General features: G+C 42.0%; 1 protein-coding gene and 1 long non-coding RNA gene across 11 annotated transcripts in view; one reads left to right on the forward strand and one right to left on the reverse strand.

Annotated features, from left to right (window-relative positions):
* Positions 1-665: 665 nt before the first annotated feature.
* Positions 666-18,236, reverse strand: LOC117593481. Of its 2 annotated transcripts, none has more exons than XR_004574902.1 (4): positions 17,929-18,236; positions 6,019-6,079; positions 5,241-5,847; positions 666-1,352 (listed from the first exon to the last, which is right to left on the reverse strand). It is a non-coding gene; the product is annotated as an uncharacterized LOC117593481 (long non-coding RNA). The 2 variants fall into 2 exon arrangements; XR_004574901.1 differs by having other exon boundaries at positions 5,241-5,403; positions 17,929-18,041.
* The window catches only part of LOC105021890 (thrombospondin type-1 domain-containing protein 7A), a 109,410-nt gene continuing 106,933 nt past the window's right edge, over positions 18,220-20,696 (forward strand). For all 9 annotated transcript variants that reach the window (XM_034288856.1, XM_034288857.1, XM_034288862.1 and 6 more), the window contains exon 1: positions 18,220-18,836. In XM_034288856.1, coding sequence (XP_034144747.1) covers positions 18,677-18,836 — 160 coding nt within the window. In that variant the 5' untranslated portion in view covers positions 18,220-18,676. The remainder of the gene's footprint in view (positions 18,837-20,696) is intronic.

Genomic DNA, 20,696 nt, shown 5'->3' on the forward strand with positions numbered 1-20,696 from the left:
CTGGGCTGGTGTGGTTACACGTGGTCTGCGGTTATGAGGCCGGTTGGATGTATTGCCAAATTATCTGAATTGCCTTTGGAGACGGCTTATTGTAGAGAAATGAACATTCAGTTCACAGGCAACAGATATGGTGGACATTCCTGCAGTCAGCATGCCACTTGCACGCTCCCTCAAAACTTGCGACATCTGTGGCATTGTGCTGTGTGATGGAACTGCACATTTTAGAGTGGCCTTTTATTGTGTATAAGGTACACCTGGGCAATAATCATGCTGTCTAATCAGCATCTTGATATGCCACACCTGTGAGGTGGGTGGATTATCTCTGCAAAGGAGAAGTGCTTACTAACACAGATTTAGACAGATTTGTGAACAATATTTGAGAGAAATAGGCCCTTTGTGTACATAGAGAAAGTCTTAGATCTTTGAGTTCAGCTCATGATAAATGGGGGCAAAACAAGTATTGCGTTTATAATTTTTTCAGTGTATATACCACCCAATTTCAAAGACTCTGTTTTGAACAATGGCGAAGCACAGCCGGGGTAGTGGAGGAGACAGGTCACAGAGGGAGGCACCTTTGCTGTCGCAGGGAGAGCCTCATGGGCTGCTGTTGGAGTCTGTAATGACCTGATGAGGTTTTTCATGTGCCTTGGCAGGATACGGTGCTGGGAGCTGACCTACTGCCCTACTGAACTCTGTGAACTATTGACATACACATTCAAAGAACCTCTTTTATTTGTTAAATTTGTATGTACAATTGTAAATGTAACAATATAGTATTTCAAACATTGAAAAGAGCAGACTACTTAGAACTTATTATTTAAAATGGAAAGAAAGTGCACTAAATTATTTTGTTCAAAAATCAGGGTGTGTATTCAAACAATGTATTCAGCCGGCCGTGTCTCCAGGACTTTCTTTCCCCATCTCAAATAAATGCTGATGGATTTTGAACTTGGTTAGACCTTTTTTATGTTGTGGCAGTTTGTAGATCAAGTCACTTATAGTGTGACAAATCTTGCAATATCAACATCAAGCTCTTCAGTGAGCATGGCATGTCTCTCTTCCCTCTTTTCTGCACTGATCCAGAAGGTTAAGTCGAGCTGTCCGGTCATCGTTCTTCCAAATTTCTGTTGATGCTCTCTAGGAGGATGAATATGAGTCGAGGGAAGTTGTACCTGGAGAGACACTCTTAGGTTGTTTTTGGTGGACAGGTCTTTTGTAATTAGATGTGGCAGGTTCTAATGATGGTCTGTTCCCCAGCCTCGAGGTCAACTGAATGCAGCTGGTGTAGTTACATTTGAGTCCAGGTCAGTGTCTGGTGACTGTGGGATTTATGAGTTGCTGCTATACTCCATCTGCAATGACAACATATTTTACTATTCAACAGGGCTACTCAACCTAAAGCGGGGAGAGGGGCATAACATAAGCTTGCAGTACATGACTGAAAATAAACCGGCATATGCCTGCATTCAAGTTACCTTAAACTTATGCCACAATATCACTGTTGTTGTATAAAAGTAATCTTTTTAATTGATAATCTCCATCTCTTCTCTCTGCTGTCTTCTATCCTCTGTCCCACTATGGTCTACTCTCTCCTCTTCCCTGTCCCTGTCCCTGTTGGCTCTCAAGACTCTTGTCTCTTCCCTGCCTACTGAAGTAATGCATAAACTTATGAAAAACACAAAGCATAACTTTTAAGAGATGGTAATAATCATTTTCTCCTAATTAATAAGGTTATTCAGGTTCAAGTAAATACATAATTCCATTCAACTTTAAACTAAAGTTGCCTGAAACTTGTACCTACCCCCCTTTCACTTTCGGCTAAAACGAAGAAAGATCACGTCGAAATCCGAGACGTTTACTTTGCATTTAATGTTGGATGAACTAGCTAGCATGGAAAAATAGTATTTATTAGTGTTTGCTAGCCAAACTTGCTTTACCTAAAACATGGCAAAATTGTACAAGTGTTAGCTAGTGTTGTGGAAATTCTAAAACCTGGTGCATTCTTTTTGTCCCATTGAGTCCCATTGTTTGGATGTGAAGATGAGTGTGTTAGAGAGGGATCTGGTGTTTGTCCCTAGGGGGCATTCTTGATTGGTAACAGTAGATTATAGGGTTAATCATAAATCTGTCTATCTGTAGGTTGTCCAGATGCTTTAAGTCCCCCTCAAGGGTTGAGAAGGTTATCCAGATGGGGGAGGACAACATGTGACTTGTGTGAAGCCTAGGACGTGATAGAACAAAGGGATTGTGTTTTATTGACAAGACAGATGGGCAACAACTTACCACACCCCTTGACACTGTAATAAATACGGATTGTTCATGTATCATGTTAGAGACTCCTCGGACGATTGTTTGTAAGCGGTTGACGCGTCTCTCTTATTTGCAAATAATATTAAAATGGTTTACTTGTGCCTAGAGAATTTTGTCTCTGTTTCTTACTATTTTAAGAGTGTCGATCAATGGAATTGCCATCACACTAGCCAAACTTGCTTTACATAACTAAAGAATGACAAAATAGTACTATTAGTGTTAGCTAGCCAAACTTTCTTTACCTAAAGCATGGCAAAATACTACTATTATTGTTAGCTAGCCAAACTTGCTTTACATAAAATGTCTGTTTCTACAGATGCAATATTGATAGCTACATCTAAATTTAACTGAGTAGTTAGTAAATTAATGCAGCCATGCAAACAAATGACTGGTACAGTCTTTAGATTTTTAAGCTGATGCGCGTAGCCTATGTGGCCTGGCTGTGCAGGCCTGGGCGGCTCTCTGCGGAGTCTGCAGGCCCTACACAGACGCGTTTGACATTGAAGTAAAAATCAATCCTAGTAGGCGTGTTTTCTATTATGTGTATTTATGTATACGTAGGCTAATTTGTTACGTAGATTTGAGCTAGTTTGCTACAGCAGGTCAATAAGCCTGCATCAACAGGATTATACTATGTTTGCAGGGTTGGTTTTCTCATCTCGTCTCTCATCTTCATACGCTTATCCATATCGGGAACGCGGGGGCAGCAGCTCCAGCAGGGGACCCCAAACTTCACTTTCCCGAGCCACATTTGCCAGCTCTGACTGGGGGTTCCCGAGGCGTTCCCAGGCCAGTGTCGAAATATAATGTCTCCACCTGGTCCTGGGCCTACCCCGAGGTCTCCTCCCAGCTGGACGTGCCTGGAGGCATCCTTACCAAATGCGCGAACCACCTCAACTGGCTCCTTTCGACGCAAAGGAGCAGCGGCTCTACTCCGAGTTCCTCACGGATGGCTGAGCTTCTCACCCTATCCCTAAGGAGAAAACCCATTTCAGCCGCTTGTACTCGCTATCTTGTTCTTTCGGTCATGACCCAGCCTTCATGACCATAGGTGAGGGTTGGAAGGAAAATTGACCGGTATATCGAGAGCTTTGCCTTCCGGCTCAGCTCTCTTTTCATCACAACGGTGCGGTAAAGCGAATGCAATACCGCCCCTTCTGCTCCGATTCTCCGGCCAATCTCCCGCTCCATTGTCCCCTCACTCGCGAACAAGACCCCGAGATACTTGAACTCCTTAACTTGGGGTAACGCCTCATTCCCTACCCGGAGAAGGCACTCCATCGGTTTCCTGCTGAGGACCATGGCCTCAGATTTAGAGGTGCTAATCCTCATCCCAACCGCTTCGCACTCTGCTGCGAACTGGTCCAGTGAGTGCTGAAGGTCACAGACCATTGATGCCATCAGGACCACATCATCTGCAAAAAGCAGCGATGAGATCCCTAGGGCACCGAACTGCAACCCCTCCCCACCCCGACTACGCCTCGATATCCTATCCATAAAAGTTACAAACAGGATTGGTGACAAAGCGCAGCCCTGGCGGAGGCCAACCCCCACCTGGAACAAGTCCGACTTATTACCGAGAACCCGAACACAGCTCTCACTTTGGACATACAGGGATTGGATAGCCCTCAAAAGGGACCTCCTCACCCCATACTCCCGCAGCACCTCCCACAGTATCTCCCGGGGGACCCGGTCATACGCCTTCTCCAGATCCACAAAACACATGTAGACAGGATGGGCATATTCCCAGGCCTCCTCCAGGATCCTTGCAAGAGTAAAGAGCTTTGTCGGTTGTTCCACGACCAGGACGGAATGCGCATTGTTCCTCTTCAATCTGAGGTTATATGATACATTTTTGTTAAGGGAAAATGAAGTCTGACATTTTCAGTAACTTTTTCCATTCTCAATTCCATTACACTCTTGAGTGTCCTGCAGTGCCATTTATCCTGCCACGGGGTGATCTAATAAAAAATCCTACATTTATTTGAAGTGGTGTTTATCTCAGAATCAACTATCAGACTGTTCTGAGAATCAGGGCAATTAACGCTGAATGTGTTGCTGATGCTGTACTAATATTTGATGAAGGAATATGTCCTTTGCCATTTCAAATGTGTTGTTAAAAGAAGCCAGGGTGGATGGGGCAGAGACAGTGCCTATAATATTTATTTTCTTTTTGAATGTACAAGAACACAGTAAAACAACAACCAAAGGCAAAATCTAGTTCCAACACAACCCAAACCCCTAAAGGAACCTGTATCTTTTCCCAAAATCACTATTAAAAGGGAACAACAGAACAACAGCTCCATTAAAGTGACCACACCTTGTGTTGAACAGGCCTTACCCTGTCTAACACCTATCACAACCAAGCACAATCCTAATCAAAATGAGGCTCTGGTCTGCAGTGGGGGAAATGCGATGCTCTATTTGATTCAGATTGTTTTATTAGACCCACACATAAAGAGTGAAATACTAATCAGGGATTTGCTTTAGTTAATATTTTTATAAAACGGAAATAGAACAAAAAATATATAATGATGCCACAAGAGAAAATACAAATAAAACTAACATTGAATAAATATTCAAGTATAATTAAATCCTACCCACACTCTTCCTCAAACACTCAAGTCCCAAACCCACACCCCCCATTGTTCCAATGATGGACCAGCAAGGCACTAGAATGGAAATGCATATATTAGCTAATTAATTATATATATAAACAAATATAAAACTAAAAAAGATATAACATCATAGCATCACGGGTCTTAGTTATAATATTGTCCAAATAAGAGGGGAAGAATTTCCTAATACCCACAAATGTAGATAATTTGTCATTCAGAATGTATTAAAATATTTGTTCTTTATTTGCTAGTTTCCAGAGCCATATACATTAATAGTTTAATATGAAATGAAACTATTAGAGAGAACTTGACCTCGGGGTGTGGTCAGCCTTCCCATGGACTCCGAGGCTGCCATGAGAATCAGCTGGAGCCTCCAGGATCTCAGACAGGATCCACATTGACAACCGGTATGGAATGGTTGCAAAACTGAGGTCAATATGTCCAGTGTCTGTACCAGTAGAACTAGCTGTTCCTCCTAAAGATCAACACAGAAAAGAGCAGTTGGAAAAGAGTTAACAATTATTGTAATTTTGATGACCTTGCAAACACGTATGTTTGTTTTTCAGCTCAGTCTGATTTATTCAAAAGGCATTCAGCACAACTTATTCATGGTTTAAATCTGAAATGTTCATGAAAAGAGGGGAAGGACATTGTTCTCTGTGATAGATGGTCATATTGTGCATATCATCAGGCCCACAAAAATAAACTACAGTTCAATGGCAACTTATAGAAAACATAAAGAGATTGTTTTTCTGGGTGTCTGTGTAGTCAAAGCTCTTTGTCAACAACGAAAAGGCATTGCCTTAAATGTCCAACAGATTCTTCATAATGACGTCAGCAGTCTGGGACACGTTCATCACTGCCTCATCTGTCACTTCCTTGCCAAACTAGTGTTGTCACAAGTTTGGCAATAAATTACCTTTGAAGACAACACAATTATATGCAGTAGTTGTATATTGTTGTAAGACTAATTTAGTTTTGTGTAGCTGTAGCTTTCTTTAGGCCCATCTTAAAGATCACAGAACATGTTTGAAATGTAGCTAGGCCAGCACATCCCTTCTTATATATATACAGCAGGGTGTGATCTTACACTTGGTGTAGCCTACTGCTTTCTCATGGAAGTCCATTTTTCATGATCTTCATGAAATCTCCTGGTGATAAGAAAGACAGGGAAATATTAAGGGTTTTTAACATGTCTGGTAAACAATTGAGACTTAAGCTATGTAAATTCATTATCATCATCATCTTCCACTTATCCGGGGACGGGTCGCGGGGGCAGCAGTCTAAGCAGAGATGCCCAGACTTCCCTCTCCCCAGACACTTCCTCCAGCTCTTCCCGGGGGGACACCGAGGCGTTCCCAGGCCAGCCGGGAGACATAGTCCCTCCAGCGTGTCCTAGGTCTTCCCCGGGGTCTCCTCCCGGTGGGACGGGACCGGAACACCTTCCCAGGAAGGCGTTCCGGAGGCATCCGGAACAGATGCCCAAGCCACCTCAGTTGACCCCTCTCGATGTGGAGGAGCAGCGGCTGTACTCTGAGCTCCTCCCGGGTGACCGAGCTTCTCATTCTATCTCTAAGGATCGCCCAGCCACCCTGTGGAGAAAGCTCATTTTGGCCACCTGTATCCGGGATCTTGTCTTTTCGGTCATGACCCAAAGCTCATGACCATAGGTGAGAGTAGGAACGTAGATTGACTGGTAAATCGAGAGCTTCGCCTTGCGGCTCAGCTCTTTCTTCACCAAGACAAGACCGATACATTGACCGTATTACTGCAGAAGCTGCACCGATCTGTCTGTCAATCTCCCGTTCCATCCTTTCCTCACTCGTGAACAAGACCCCTAGATACTTAAACTCCTCCACTTGAGGCAAGCACTCTCCACCAACCTGAAGTGGGCAAGCCACCCTTTTTCGATTGAGGACAATGGCCTCGGATTTGGAGGTACTGATTCTCATCCCCACCGCTTCACACTCGGCTGCAAACCGTCCCAGCGCATGCTGAAGGTCCTGGTTAGAAGGGGCCAACACGACAACATCATCCGCAAAGAGCAGAGACGAAATCATGTGGTCCCCAAACCTGACATTCTCCGGCCCCTGGCTGCGCCTAGAAATTCTGTCCATAAAAATTACGAACAGAACAGTTAATTATTTCAGATTAATTTCATGTAATTTTCAAAGTACAAATATTGAAATGTTAGCTAAATTAAAGACTGATATATCTCTTGGCTAACTACTAAACAAAAAAATGAAACAGCTAGCTAATATTATACAATGTTTCAATGGCTGTCAAAAAAATGAAATCTCTATTGAGTCCAGAGTCCCAAAACAATCTGTTGTGTCAGAGAGGGAAAATGTGTATACATATTAGTCATTCAGATTTTCTGACAAGCTTTACACACAAGTTTCTCAGTCACTTAAAGGTCTGCCTGTCAGAACTTTAAATGGCTTTTCTAGCCTTGACCCCCATGCCATGTTTCTCTTGGGAATAGCATCAACTATGTCAGATTTGAACCAAGGGTTGGATGAGTTCAAAGTCGAGTTCTTCAATGATACTCTTTTTTTTTTTTTTTATATGTAGCATGCCAATCTGCATGTAAGTAAAAGCAATGCTTTGGTGCCATTTCGGCTTCTTGCATAGCAGAAAAGCAGTCACAGTTACTTTGGTTAATGTTGTAGAATCTGAGCATTAACAATTACAATATGAATGTACGTTTCATTGGAAGTGAATGTGTCTAAATATTGAGAACAACAGAAACATCTCTGTTTAGATTATCTCTCTGTAGGTTGTGCTCTAATGACCATAGGAATTTTTATGATGGCCATATGGCATGGGGGTTACTGTCTTGGAATCCTGATCTTTGCTAGTTAGAAACACCCTTAATGTATAGGCTAACTGCCAAACAACATTACAGTGAGAAGATAATGGAACGTTCATCGAATGACATCTCTGCTGCAATTCTCCAATAAATGTGAGCAAACTTCTCCCTCGATTTGATACGGGTTCTACATTATTTGACCACTATACGAAACCGCCAATTTCTAACAATGTCGTGTAACAAGGCTTGTTCATTAACATTTCAAATTGTTTCTTGTGGTGAGTATGCAATATTTAGCTCTCTGGATTCTGACTAATGTCTGGTCGAAATACACCACCCACCAAATTGTTGTCAGGAAAGTTGGCAGTATGTAATCAATCACTGTAGACTTTGTAGTCTTTCTTTAGACTAGGCTGTGTTGGCCTCGGGATAAGCTTGGTACGATTTAGCCCAGTATAGAACTCGTCTAATATATAAATCCTGTGTTTCTCAGTCCATGTTAAAATCTTCAAAGATAATCAATTTAGATGATATAATTGCTATAAATGCTAGTAGGTTGGTTAGTTGGTTCTTAACAGTGTGTGGACTACCCATTGCCTGGTGAGCCATTTCTCCATGGGCTACACAATGTCAGTATCCCCTGAGAGGGATATTGACATACAATCCCCCGAATGAAGGTATAGTAATGGGTAAAAGTTAATCAATTAAAAAAGTCTACTAAGTATCTAAAACACACTATACTGTAGCACAAATGTGCTTTGAGCATCTATTAACGATAGACTCCTAGCACTACAGTAAGTAATGTTTCACAATGCCAACCAGACAGACCGATTCCAAACTCCCCCATTGCATCTATAATAGAATCACCTCCCCTTCGCTGATACAATGAAAACAAAGAAACCGGCATTCACACATTTACATGTATTCAGTTAGCACCATTTGTTCTCATGGAACAATACATAACATGTGCAGCATTGAGACCTATTGGAGAGTTTGTCCCTTCGTGGGACTCACATTGAAAGAGCAAACAACAGTGCAGTTAATCCTACAAATGTAAATCTTTGTTGATTTGTCCATCTTCACACCTGGTTCATATGAGTGCTTGGCCACCACATTGTATGTCCGCTCCTTTCATGAAGCAATTAGGCCCATTGGTGTGAGATTAGGATGTCCCACTAAGTACAGACACAAGACAACAGGGCACCTTCACACACCTTCCAAAACACATCTTTCATTACACTACAAAGGCACAGGGAGCTCTGGCTCTAGGACACTCTTTTACGTCTGTTCAGCATATATTGCTTAGCAGAGGATGGATTTTATACACCTACAAAAGTAACATTACAGTTGCTTTGTAATTTCAGGCTCAAGACTATCAATTTAAATTGCTTCGAAGTGTAGATAAACTTTCACAGAGAGACTGTGCGGTATATCTATAAATACAAATATGTCCACTTTTATCTTATCTGCTCTAAATATATTGTACCCAGCAATATTGGTTTCATAACTTTTATTAATAACCAAGTTTCAGATTTGCCCTGTTAGTCCTAAAGCTACATTTTGTGAAAGTCACAGGAGAATTAATATCAATGTACCCTCTGTAAAATGATACTAAGATCATGGGAGTTGGATGAGCAAGTCCCATGGTTATGAGTTAAATGCACAGGATTACTATTTCATTACTCTTCAATGCTGCCTTGAAGTGCTGGGATGAAATTTAAACTCTCCAGTGATTTGGGTGGATACTTCCACTTCATAAACTTAATTTGTTTCCAGAAAGTGTCATAGTTCGGTCCAAATGTGCCCCCATATATTGCAGTAATCCTGCAGCCCATTGTAAAATTCTAGTAGCCTGCTGAAACGTTCAATGTCACCATATAGGGAGGGCAAAGGGTCAGAGATAATCTGGTTGTGTCTTTGTGGCTACCAGAGACTCAATCGCACCCTCAATCCTGTTCCAACCATTTTTGGAGCAGCAATTTATAATGCCATTCGATCTCACATCCATGTGTTTGTGCAGACTGCTTGGAATCAGTGCCATAATGTCCATCACACGGGTCCCAGGATGACACAGCTTTTGTCTTGGGAACCTCCATGTTCCTTACAATGGAGCTGCCCAAAAAGATGGCCAGAACAGAGGATAATCTTCCATTTTGACAAGTCATATTTCCGCTGCCCTTTCCGGCTTCTTCTTACGGATGGACAGCAACAGCCTGCGGATCCCGGCACCCAGTTCGGACCATAGCATGGGAGGCCCCACTCTCCATCTTGACACACACCCAAGGATGAATACATGGAGTACACTGGCTCTAGAGGTATGAAACTGTTTGAGGTATGTTCCCTGTCTGACTCTCCCAGATCCTTTGCTGGCAAAGTTACTGTTGCAGTTATCCACCGTTTTTGTTTTTTGAAGCTTGTGAAATGCTTCCAGGGCTGCACCGCATGGCGAGCCATCTGAAAATTACCTACTCTTTGACAGTGGAGAACCACTCGCTATCTATAGTTCAGGAAGCATTGGCAGAATCCTTTAAGTCCAAATGTTGCCTAGCCACAGGTGTTGAAAAGGCACTCTTCAAGTCCCTTGAAGATGACAATTGCTTCAAAACACTGACCACCTTCTTTTACCAATACGGGCCTCCAGACTGATTAAAGCCACAAACAATTTTTCATTTTTTTTACTACATACACTGCCATTACAAGGTTTGCGGTCACTTAAATATTTCGCCTTGTTTTTGAAAGATAAGCAACTTTCCCCCTGATTAAAATAACATCATATTGATCAGAAATACAGTGTAGACATGAATGTTGTAAATGACGATTGTAGCTGGAAATGGCGGTTTTCTAATGGAATATTAGGTTTACAGAGGCACATTATCAGCAACCCTCAGTCCGGTGTTCCAATTGCACATTGTGTTTGCTAATCCAAGTTTATCAAAAAGCTAAATGATCATTAGAAACCCATTTTGCAATTATGTTAGCACAGCTGAAAACTGTAGTGCTGATTAAAGAAACAATAAAACTAGCCTTCTTTAGACTATTTGAGAATCTGGAGCATCAGCAATTGTGGGTTTGATTACAGGCTCAAAATCACCGGAAACATAGAACTTTCTTCTGAGACTCAGTCTGTTCATGTTTTGAGAAAGGAAGAATATTCCATCTGAGAAATGTTCAAGAAATTGAAGATCTCTTACTACGCTGTGTACTTTCTTCACAGGACAGTGGAAACTGGCTCCTACCAGAATAAAAAGAGGAGAGGGAGGAGTGGTTGACACCATCAGTCAAGCATGGTGGAGGCAATGTGATGGTCTAGGGTGCTTTGGTGGTGATAATGTGGGAGATTTGTACAGGGGGATCTTGAAGAAGGAAGGCTTTCACTCCATTTTGCAAAACCAAGCAAGTACTATTCAGGGAAGAAGAAAGTCAACTGGTATCCTGTCTATAATGGAGTGGCCAGCAGAGTCTCCCGATCTGAACACTATTGAGCTGTTGTGGGAGCAGCTTTACCATATGATACGTAAGTGGTCATCAAGCCAATCCAACCTGTGTGAGGTGCTTCAGGAAGCAGGGGGTGAAATCTTTTCAGATTACCTCAACAAATTGACAGCTCGAATGCAAAGGTCTATAAGGCTGTAACTGCTGCAAATGGAGGATTCATTGATGAAAGCAAAATTTGAAGGACACAAAATGATTTTTATTAGAAATTTTTATTCATTGTCAGTGTCTATTTCCTGTTCATTTTGCTATCTTTCCAATTCAAACTCATGTACAGTGGGGAGAACAAGTATTTGATACACTGCTGATTTTGCAGGTTTTCCTACTTACAGAGCATGTAGAGGTCTGTAATTTTTATCATAAGTACACTTCAACTGTGAGAGATGGAATTAAAATAAAATCCAGAAAATGACATTGAATGATTTTTAAATAATGAATTTGCATTTTATTGCATGACATGTATATTATCACCTACCAACCAGTATGAATTCTGGCTCTCACAGACCTGTTAGTTTTTCTTTAAGAAGCCCTCCTGTTCTCCACTCATTACCTGTATTAACTGCACCTGTTTGAACTTGTTACCTGTATAAAAGACACCTGTCCACACACTCAATCAAACAGACTCCAACCTCTACACAATGGCCTAGACCAGAGAGCTGGGTAAGGACATCAGGGATAAAATTACAGTTAAGCTGCTCCCACAACAGCTCAATAGGGTTGAGATCCGGTGACTATGCTGGCCACTATAGACAGAATACCAGCTGACTGCTTCTTCTCAAAATTATTCTTACATAGTTTGTAGCTGTGCTTTGGGTCATTGTCCTGTTGTAGGAGGAAACTGGCTCCAATCAAACGCTGTCCACAGGGTATGGCGTTGCAAAATGGAGTGATAGCCTCCCTTCTTCAAGATCCCTTTTACCTTATACAAATCTCCCACTTCACAACCATCAGAGCACCCCCAGACCACCACATTGCCTCCACCATGCTTGACATATGGCGTCCTCCAACATCTTTTCATTTGTTTTGTAATACAGGTAATAAGTGAAGAACAGGAGGGCTTCTTACAGAAAAACTAACAGGTCTGTGAGAGCCAGAATTCTTAGGGGTTGGTAGGTGATCAAATACTTAGGTCATGCAATAAAATGCAAATTAATTATTTAAAAATCATACAATGTCATTTTCTGGGTTTTACAGTGTACCTATGATAAAAATTACAGACCTCTACATGCTTTGTAAGTAGGAAAATCTGCAGTGTATCAAATACTTGTTCTCCCCACTGTGCATAAGTATTTGATCACCTACAAACCAGTAAGAACTCCGGCTCTCACAGACCTGTTAGTTTTTCTTTAAGAAGCCCTCCTGTTCTTCACTTATTACCTGTATTAACTGCACCTGTTTGAACTCATTACCTGTATAAAAGACACCTGTCCACACACTCAATCAAACAGACTCCAACCTCTCCACAATGGCCAAGTCCAGAGAGCTGTGTAAGGATCAGGGATACAATTGTAGACCTGCACAAGGCTGGGATGGGCTACAGGACAATAGGCAAGCAGCTTGGTGAGATGGCAACAACTTTTGGCACAATTATTAGAAAATGGAAGAAGTTCAAGATGACGGTCAATCTCCCTCAGTTTGGGGCTCCATGCAAGATCTCACCTCGTGGGGCATCAATGATCATGAGGAAGGTGAGGGATCAGCCCAGAACTACATGGCAGGAACTGGTCAATGACCTGAAGAGAGCTGGGAGCACAGTCTCAAAGAAAACCATTAGTAACACACTACGCCTTCATGGATTAAAATCCTGCAGCGCACGCAAGGTCACCCTGCTCAAGCCAGCGCATGTCCAAGCCCGTCTGAAGTTTGCCAATGACCCTCTAGATGATCCAGAGGAGGAATGGGAGACGGTCATGTGGTCTGATGAGACAAAAATAGAGCTATTTGGTCTAAACACCACTCGCCGTGTTTGGAGGAAGAAGAAGGATGAGTACAACCCCAAGAACACCATCCCAACCGTGAAGCATGGAGGTGGAAAAATAATTCTTTGGGGATGCTTTTCTGTAAAGGGGACAGGATGACTCCACCGTATTGAGGGGAGGATGGATGGGGCCATGTATCACGAGATCTTGGCCAACAACCTCATTCCCTCAGTAAGAGCATTGAAGATGGGTCGTGGCTGGGTCTTCCAGCATGAAAACGACCCGAAACACACAGCCAGGGCAACTAAGGAGTGGCTCCGTTAGAGGCATCTCAAGGGAGCTGAAAGTCGGTATTGCCCACCGACAGCCCCGAAACCTGAAGGATCTGGAGAAGGTCTGTATGTAGGAATGGGCCAAAATCCCTGCTACAGCGTGTGCACACCTGGTCAAGAACTACAGGAAACGTATGATCTTTGTAATTGCAAACAAAGGTTTCTGTACCAAGTATTAAGTTCTGCTTTCCTGATGTATCAAATACTTATGTCATGCAATAAAATGCAAATGAATTACTTAAAAATCATACAATGTGATTTTCTGAATTTTTGTTTTCGATTCTGTCACTCACAGTTGAAGGGTACCTATGATAAACATTTCAGACTTCTACATGCTTTGTAAGTGGGAAAACCTGCAAAATCGGCAGTGTATCAAATACTACATTTTATAGCTTTGTGTGTATACAAACCCAAGTATTGACCGGACCCATATACTGTATAAACCCAATTTGCCCCAAGAATTATGAATTGTACATACATTGTACATTAATATTAAACATCTGTCATAGGTTGCTACCAATGACTAAAAGATGTTTTTGAAAACCCTGTAACACTAATTGTATCATATTTGCTACATGAGTTTCTGAGACCTCTATGTCATCAAGCAATCATCTGTGAAAATGTTTGCCAGTGGAAACAGATAAAAAATGTAATCTTGTGAATTAGTTGCAGTCTGAAGTTCTACCAAGGTATTTTATTCATTCATGGCATAAAGACTAGATTACAGCCAAACAGGTTTCTAGGTACCACAGGCTGGTTTTATGGGCCTGGAGTATGGGCTACTCCCCTCTATGTATCCACTCCTTTATGTGGTAAAAACATACATGCTGTGCTCACAGTCCACTCCCCCACTCCTATTCCTTTATATTAAATTACGTAGTAAATGGTAAACAATACAAAAAAAACTGCCATATTTTCTGTAGAGCGATATTAATAACAAAAACAATTAATACCTTGGTTTCATGATGAAATTTCCACCACAGAATTAAGAAATTATTTACACATCTGGCTCTGAGAATCAGATTGTATTCAAATTTAAAAACATTACTTTTCAATTATTATTTTTGTGTGGGTGATGAGCATTCTCTCTATCCAGTATCTATTGAATTAGATTTTCCAGTTTGGCAAATAAAGATGTGGAGGTTGACATCAGTTACAGAGATTGAGATGATACAGTAGGTTTCAAATAATCATGGAATACTGGTTCCTTAAGGAGCTGAGGATTGGTCCTGCATGATCTCTCATTTGGCATAAAGGTTAGATGGCTGTTCTCTGGGATTAGTTTTGTTCTGTCTGTTTCAGTGTGCAAGAATCAGTTTTGTCCTCTAAACCAGAGGTGTCAAACCGGTTCCATGGAGGACTGAGTGTCTACAGGTATTTGCTTTCATCTTGTACTTGATTGATTGATTGATTGATTAGGTCACTAATTGGTTAGTTTCTACCCTCACCTGGTTGTTTAGGGCTGAACTGGGAACAAATTTAAAGGAAAAAACAAAAACCTGTGGACACTCGCACACCCCTGCTCTAAACCAATGACTGTTTGTAGAGTGGGACTTATTTTAGGTGGAAGGAGATTTGAGGTTGATGACCATGTTATGAACATGTTGTTCCCCTTTACATTTGTCAAACAAACTTGGGATCAGTTGCGCGTGTGTCTAATGTGAGAGTTTCAGAGAAAATACCAACATCCCAGACCAGGTTACGAAAGAAAGAAAAACAGTGAACCAGAAACTTAGCATTTCTAGGTGGTGTTTGGGGGTTACCTTTCGGGTTTAGATGTCCAACTGGTAAAAGTGCAATGTTGCACTGGGATGTTTTGTCATCACACCATTATTCCTGTAAACCCCGCTTGAAATGGTGCTTGATTCTATGAGATTACAGTGATGACTTTGCTCCTAATCCCTTTATGGTGCTGTAATCAATGAAGCAGAATACAGCCAAGACTGATCTGGGACAGGAAAGGGAATTGGAGCTGGCAGTTAGTCTCTCTCAATGAAGCCGTTATGACCCTGATAGGATGTGAAAGGTATGAACCATTTTGGCAATGTGTTAATGGTTTGTAGAAACGTTAGCCATCTTGGTTGTTTTGCTTACCCATATTCAGATGCAATATATTTTATTTCTGAACTGCAAACTAATAACATGTTTATCCCCTATTCTGTCACACATAATGTGTGTGTATATTTCACAAAAGCTTTATGTTACTCTTTGTCTGGTTCAGTTGTAGTGGTGTACTTTGTCTTCTGGTAAATTTTCAGTGTGAAGCCTAAGTGGTGATTATTCATTAGGAGGCATGTTTTAATGGTTTCTTTCATTCCATGGATACAAATTCTTTGATGAATCCATATTAATAATCCTCATGAATCTCTCCTGGTGGTTAGTTTGCCTGGTTATTTATAACCAGATTCTGGGGGTGTGGCGCCCTTGTTTGTCATAACATTATTGCAATCAATGTCTTAAAAAAATCTAATTATGTAAATTTCTAAACAACGTTTTTTTCAGAAATAGAATGCATTGGGAATATTTCACCATTAAGTCAATTTGACAACTAATACTCTAAATGCAATTACATTATATGCTATCTATTGTTCTGTCACTGTCATTTACTCCAGAATGCGTTTTATATCCTTCACTGCAGCTTGATCAGCATAATTGTGTTGACGATAATATTTATCGGCTGACTAACAAGTTACAACAAAGTTTCAGAGTAAAATGGAATGAAAGTTGTGTATCACCATCCAACATGTCCACGTGGGATACATTCATTACTCCATTATAAGAGTCCATTAGCTGACCTCTGCATTGATTTCTAGGCAGTAATGAATGTCATTATGGATATTTGGCGTTGCATAGTGTTGGAATCAAGATGATAGGAATAGTAGGATTTTGTTCAACTTGTACGCGTGCACACACACACACACACACACACACACACACAGACACACACACCAAAAACCCACAGGCACACACACACCAAACATACAAAGACACATACACCAAAATCACACACGCACACACACACACAGACACACAAACTAACTCAGTCGGACATAGAATGTGGCCTCCATGCCCCAGTGATGCTAGGAAATTACCTTGTTCACTCATTAATTATGTGTTATTTTTAATAGCAGTAGGCTATTTCCAATGGTTCATATCAGGTAAAGACAAATGATGAATGCAAAATAAAAGTGTTTTATGAATTCAGAATCATTAGGAATTTGTCAAACGTCATATCTCTTTTTCGGACTTCAAATTACAGTGATTGAAGTTATGCCGACACTAGAATGTCTGTACATCATGACTTCTCTACATTCACAGTCAATGAAAGATATTTGTGAATGATTTGGACATGAAAAATACTATTACCATATCTACAATTTTAAACCATTTGTTCCCCAGATGCTAAAACATTAGGCTTTGGATACTGTGCCAAATTAACTTAAAGATAACACTGTTTGCTGGCATTTCTTGTCTAGCGACTGAGTAAACAATGTGTAATTTGTTTCCTTTTTTGTAACTAAAACGTTTTTACCAGAAGGGCGCATCCAATCTGTTTCGTCCTGACCCATCAATCTGCAATGTCAGTGAGAATGTAGCTAATGCTTGAATATTCTCTGAAGCATTTGTCCTCATTAAGCTAATGCTAAGCTAATGCTAGATAAAGCTAATCAGCTCAGCAGACCCACATGTCTGCAGGTCAGAAAACAGGGCAGAGTCTTAGCTTTGGTTGTCAGCTAAAGAACATGGCATATGACTATGGGGGAGGAGTGTAGAGCGGAGGTATATCCACCTGCTTGCTTCCCAGGTTATATCACAATCTATCTCTGCCTCTTGTCTGTCTTGTCTCTCTATCTTGTCGCAGCCTGTTCCATTCCCAAAAAACAATCGTGCCCTAGGATTTATTGGTTCATTGCTGAAGTTTTTCGGCTCCTTGACTAATGCGCAGTTGATTTGTCACGTCTGTGTCGTGCTCCTCATAGTCCCGAAATAGAATGGGAGGCCGACACATTTTTCCGTTAGACCAGAGAGGACTGTCCTACTCCTTATGATTAAAACAACCTTGAAGACTGCCGTGTTGAACTCTGCCAATCTCTGAACGGATCAGTTAGGTCAGTTAGTGTAGTGTGGTGCCTAGTTAGGCGAGAATCATGCACATACATGCACCCTGCCAGGAACAAGACTGCCTCCCCTACAATAACTGATGTGGGAAATCATTTCTTTCTGTTCTATTTTGAAGCATTGCTATGATATCTAGAAACGTATAAACTACAACAGACCATAACAGCCAGTTACTAAGCAGTCTATGTAAATGTACTAGATTATGTTGTTCTGTATTTCTTGTATCATCTCCCTGTTCACTATCTCACAAACACTATACACCCCCCAGTCACACAAACAGACACACAAACACACGCACACAGACACACTTTGCCTCTTTCTCTTACCCCTCTCCCATGCCCCTCCATGTCTCCATCTTCCTGCTTTATGCTACTCATTCACTGATCTTGGGAGGTGAGTTTACAGCAGCTACACTGTTTCCGATCCTAGGAGGTGAGTTTACAGCAGCTACACTGTTTCCGATCCTAGGAGGTGAGTTTACAGCAGCTGCTATACTCAGTGTGAATGCTGGTCTCCCGTTGTCCTCTCAGTGCTGCTAGCTAGGAGTGGAAGAGAAGACATATCCGTCCCTGTGCCCCGGGCAAGAGACAGCGTGTATAAAAAAAAGAGGCAGTTGGAGTCTAGAAAGACGGGAAGAGAGTGACTAAAAGAGAGAAGCAGAAAGAGAGAGCGAGAGGGAGAGGGAGAGGGAGGGGGAGGTACCACTGCAGACACACAGCCACTGTCACTGCTCCACAGCCAGAGGACAGAGGCAGAAGCCGCTGAGAACAGCAGCAGCACCAGAGAGCATGGAGGATCAACGGTCTGTCTGGACCTCTACTCCTCTAACTGACAGGCTTCTTCTGGGAACACACTGAGTTGAACTGGGTAGTGGAGGAGAGAAAGAGAGAGAGAGAGACAGAGACAGAGTATTCACTTGCTCTGCCCTTCAGGAGAGGAAGCACCAGTCCTTTAGTGGGACAAATCACACAAATAGTTTTTTTCTGCCTTTGGAACCTTTGCACGTATCGGGCTATCTTGGCCTGCCGGAACCTTCTGTGACTGTGTGGATTTACTTTAACCCTGGAGAGGACCATGGGGTTTGGGTGGAGGTGGAGGGGTGCGGGAAGGACCCCAAACGTTAAGACGAAGGGCAGCCAATACCTCTGGGCAGCAGTACTGCTACTCTGTGGCACCTGGAGGGTTAACACACAGACGGCGGAGGACGTTAAGTCTGTGTACTTCTGGGAAACAGGTACTGCACTCCTACTGTACTTTTGATTTTGCATTATGGGTTGTAGCTATATAGTTTAACCTGCAGGTGATAATAAAAATGCAATATTGAAGTAAAATCAGAACATGCTATTTCAAGGAGAATATTTCACTAGTGACTATGTATTCAGTATTGAAATAGATTTTAGATTTGGGAGTCAATGCAATACTCAGCTTGTACTGTCCATGACATTCTCTGTTCTGATTTCCTCTGTGAACCTTTTTTGAAAAATGAGAACAGGTCTCTAGCTCTATTAATTCCCCCTGTCATTGCATCACCTAATTTCCTTGGCTCTTGAGGAGAGTTTGCACATTGTAAATTAAGTCATAAGGACTGGAGGAGCCAGATAATGCTAATATGAGAGAGTGAAGATCATAAAGAAGATTTCAAAATGGACATCATATAAGAAGGAATTTTGTCTATGAGTGCATTGCATGTGACACCTACAGCTGGCATTCTGATTGGATTACTATAATTCCTGTCTGTTGAGTTGGTGGGGTTGCACAGCGTCTTGATGATCAAATGCATTGCAGATGATAGTAGACAAAAAGATTGGAGGATACTGTAATCATTAAGCATAATGGGTGGCTTCAGAGTGTATTCCGATCATAATGTAGTCTCTGGTGTGAAAATATGCAATGCAGTAATAATGCATAGCTCCTTTAACATCATTAGAAGATCTGAGCCAGGAATAATCTTGTCCGGGGAGATTTGACCCTCTTAAGAGTGTCTATCTAAGTGCCTTTAAAAATGTATGGCCAAATCTGCTTGGCGTCCGAGGTGTTAATCTATCACTTTCTCACATCTCACTTCACCTCCCTTCCCTCTCATGGGACTGGATGTGGGTAACACCCCCACCCACCCCCCGACCCCCTGGACAGCTCAGCCTAGCTCCTGGTCTGAATCGATGGGATGTCGTTGCCTCTCGCTCTCCTGCATTTTTAAAGAGGATGTGAATGAGTAAGGAGATTAAAGGAATTGGGATTTAGGAAAGATGTTCCAGGGAGCAGCCCCGCCCTGACTAAGGGAGCATCAGGGGATACCTTAACATACAGCTGTCCTACTGATGACATCTCACACATAACCACACCCCTCTCTCCCATTCTACCACACCCCTCTTTCACACACAACCACACCCCTCTCTCCCATTCTACCACACCCCTCTCTCCCATTCTACCACACCCCTCTTTCACACACAACCACACCCCTCTCTCCCATTCTACCACACCCCTCTTTCACACACAACCACACCCCTCTCTCACATTCTACCACACCCCTCTCTCCCATTCTACCACACCCCTCTTTCACACACAACCACACCCCTCTCTCCCATTCTACCACACCCCTCTTTCACACACAACCACACCCCTCTCTCACATTCTACCACACCCCTCTTTCACACACAACCACACCCCTCTCTCCCATTCTACCACACCCCTCTTTCACACACAACCACACCCCTCTGTCCCATTCTACCACACCCCTCTCTCCCATTCTACCACACCCCTCTTTCACACACAACCACACCCCTCTCTCCCATTCTACCACACCCCTCTCTCCCATGCTAGTACACCCCTCTCTCCCACACCCATTTTTCGAACATATTGAAGAGCAATTTATTCCTGTGATTTCCAGCACTTTTCGTCAAAAGTGATTATGCTTGCATTGCATTTGAATATAGCTTTTTGTGAATTTCAGCTCTTTTGGTAAAATGTAATGATGTTTATGAACATTTTGTAGTGAGCAGAGGGAATATTCTGGTGGCAAACCGCTGTTATGTTTGCATAATGATGAGATGCTGAAATACAAACTATAGGGAATTGGCTCACGTTGCCTTTATTG

This window comes from Esox lucius, chromosome 20 (assembly GCF_011004845.1).
Source record: "Esox lucius isolate fEsoLuc1 chromosome 20, fEsoLuc1.pri, whole genome shotgun sequence".
NCBI lineage: Eukaryota > Metazoa > Chordata > Actinopteri > Esociformes > Esocidae > Esox > Esox lucius.